This window comes from Laccaria bicolor, genomic scaffold, assembly GCF_000143565.1.
Source record: "Laccaria bicolor S238N-H82 LACBIscaffold_14 genomic scaffold, whole genome shotgun sequence".
In the NCBI taxonomy this organism is placed as follows: Eukaryota; Fungi; Basidiomycota; class Agaricomycetes; order Agaricales; family Hydnangiaceae; genus Laccaria; species Laccaria bicolor.
Window position 1 is genome coordinate 358,438 of NW_001889885.1, and position 1,793 is coordinate 360,230.

At 45.5% G+C, this 1,793-nt stretch overlaps 1 protein-coding gene across 1 annotated transcript; it reads left to right on the forward strand.

Moving 5' to 3' along the window:
• Positions 1–134: 134 nt before the first annotated feature.
• Positions 135–1,023, forward strand: LACBIDRAFT_327844 (uncharacterized protein; the record flags this gene model as incomplete). The annotated part of the gene is made up of 2 exons (XM_001881744.1): positions 135–631; positions 909–1,023. The coding sequence occupies 2 exons, from the start codon at positions 135–137 to the stop codon at positions 1,021–1,023; spliced, it is 612 nt and encodes a 203-aa protein (XP_001881779.1).
• Between the last annotated feature and the right edge of the window lie 770 nt (positions 1,024–1,793).

Here is a 1,793-nt window from a genome sequence, read left to right on the forward strand (position 1 = left end):
AACTGTGGACGCCGTGGACCACCATTGCAAATTGCTATTGGAAGGGGGGAGGAAAGGAAGGCCAATTCCCTCCTGATTTTGGACGATGTGGGGGGGCGCGGGGATCAGCACCACACGCTACAACCCCTACAGTAATGGCCGCACTCACAGACACGTCGTCCACGTCAGAAATAACCCTTGCCCTCATTGCAGACATCCACGGAGACAAGTGTCTATTGACCAAGGACACACCTCTCCATTCAGCGGAAGATGACAACGTCTTGGAAATCCACTCACCCAGTGAAATATTACTTGCGTCAAAGGATTGTGTCATCGAGTCCTATCCTGAAGGTGCCTGGGACCACACCACTCACACGCTGACAGCAACAACAAAATCAGGACCTCACAATGTTCTTACCTTTGCTGATTCCGCCGCCAATAAACATTGTTTCGTCGAGCGCTCCGATTTCACCACATATTTCCCTCTTACAAAGCCAGACGAGGGTCAACCTGCAAATAAAGGAGGTCAGTTTTGCATTATTGGACACAGCGCCGTAATGAAGACAATTGTCTCGGGGGGATTGAGGACGACTATCACCTTCAAGGACGCCGTCCACACGCCTGACCTCATAGTGGTGTTGCACAATCCTCGGTAAGTGTGATGACCAGTGACATGCCGTGACATGGTGTCACAGGCCCAATATCTTGAGACATTGAGTTTGTACTTTCCACAGCACCTATTCAATATATTTTTTGCAATGGGTTTGATTGAATTAAGTGAATGAATCCACTGGGAGAGTTTTCCCTGGAGAAATTGCATTTATTGCTCCAAAAATGCGAAATCAGTCTGTTTTCCCTGCCAAATGAGGCAGTCCGAAGAGATTGGACTATAACGTTTCAACAACAGCACGTATGAACATGATTTGCAGACGGATTTTACTTAGAATTCAAATTCCAATCGATCTACGGATCCAGAATTTTTATTTGTGGCACCTGTGCCGAGATACCCTTGAAAATCAGCACTTTTACATGGTTAAAGGCTAGTAATTAAAAATATGGACCCGTAGGATTGTAGCCACATAGTAATCGATGATTTCGTCTCTGCAAACCTAAGCCCAAATCCTATCTGTTGTGAAGCTCATAGCTCAAGGAGGCAACCTTGGGCCAATAGGTGCTGCACAGCCACTGATCCAATTCCAGAATGAGTTGTGATCACTTCCCTTAGTTTTTCTTTTGTAGAATAGTTGTATAATAGCCTACTTTATACATTCAAAGTGTTGTAATAATGCTAAACATGAAAAATATCCAAAGAAAATGCAGTTTTCTGGCAACATCTCATTCACTCTCATAGCCCTCTATATCCTCCCAACCCTCCTCCTCATCCTCCTCATCCTCCTCATCCTCCTCTTCCTCTGACAGATTAATATTCTCACCCTCACTCTCCTCATCTTGGATGAGCTTCCAAGCACCATTTGTATGCAGATCAATAGCATCTACAAGTGCTTTGCGGATATCAGCAACTTTGGTTGGCATTGGCCCTTGCTTGAGATTTGGAGCACCTGCACTCTTGAAGAGTCTCAATTGGTCCTTGAGGGACGTGCCCTTGAGTCCTGGGACCTTTTCCTTGTCAAAAACAAGTTCCAACTGTGCAATCCGTTCTGCAGTTGCCTTTGCATTTTGCTCCTGAACCTCCTTGCGTGCAGTTTTCTTTGCTTGTCGTTGGTCACGGAAATCAGTAAGTTCATTGCGCCTTTTCTTCTCCTCCCCATTTGCCTCTCGTCCAAGTTTATGTATATACTGATAGTCTTCCTCAG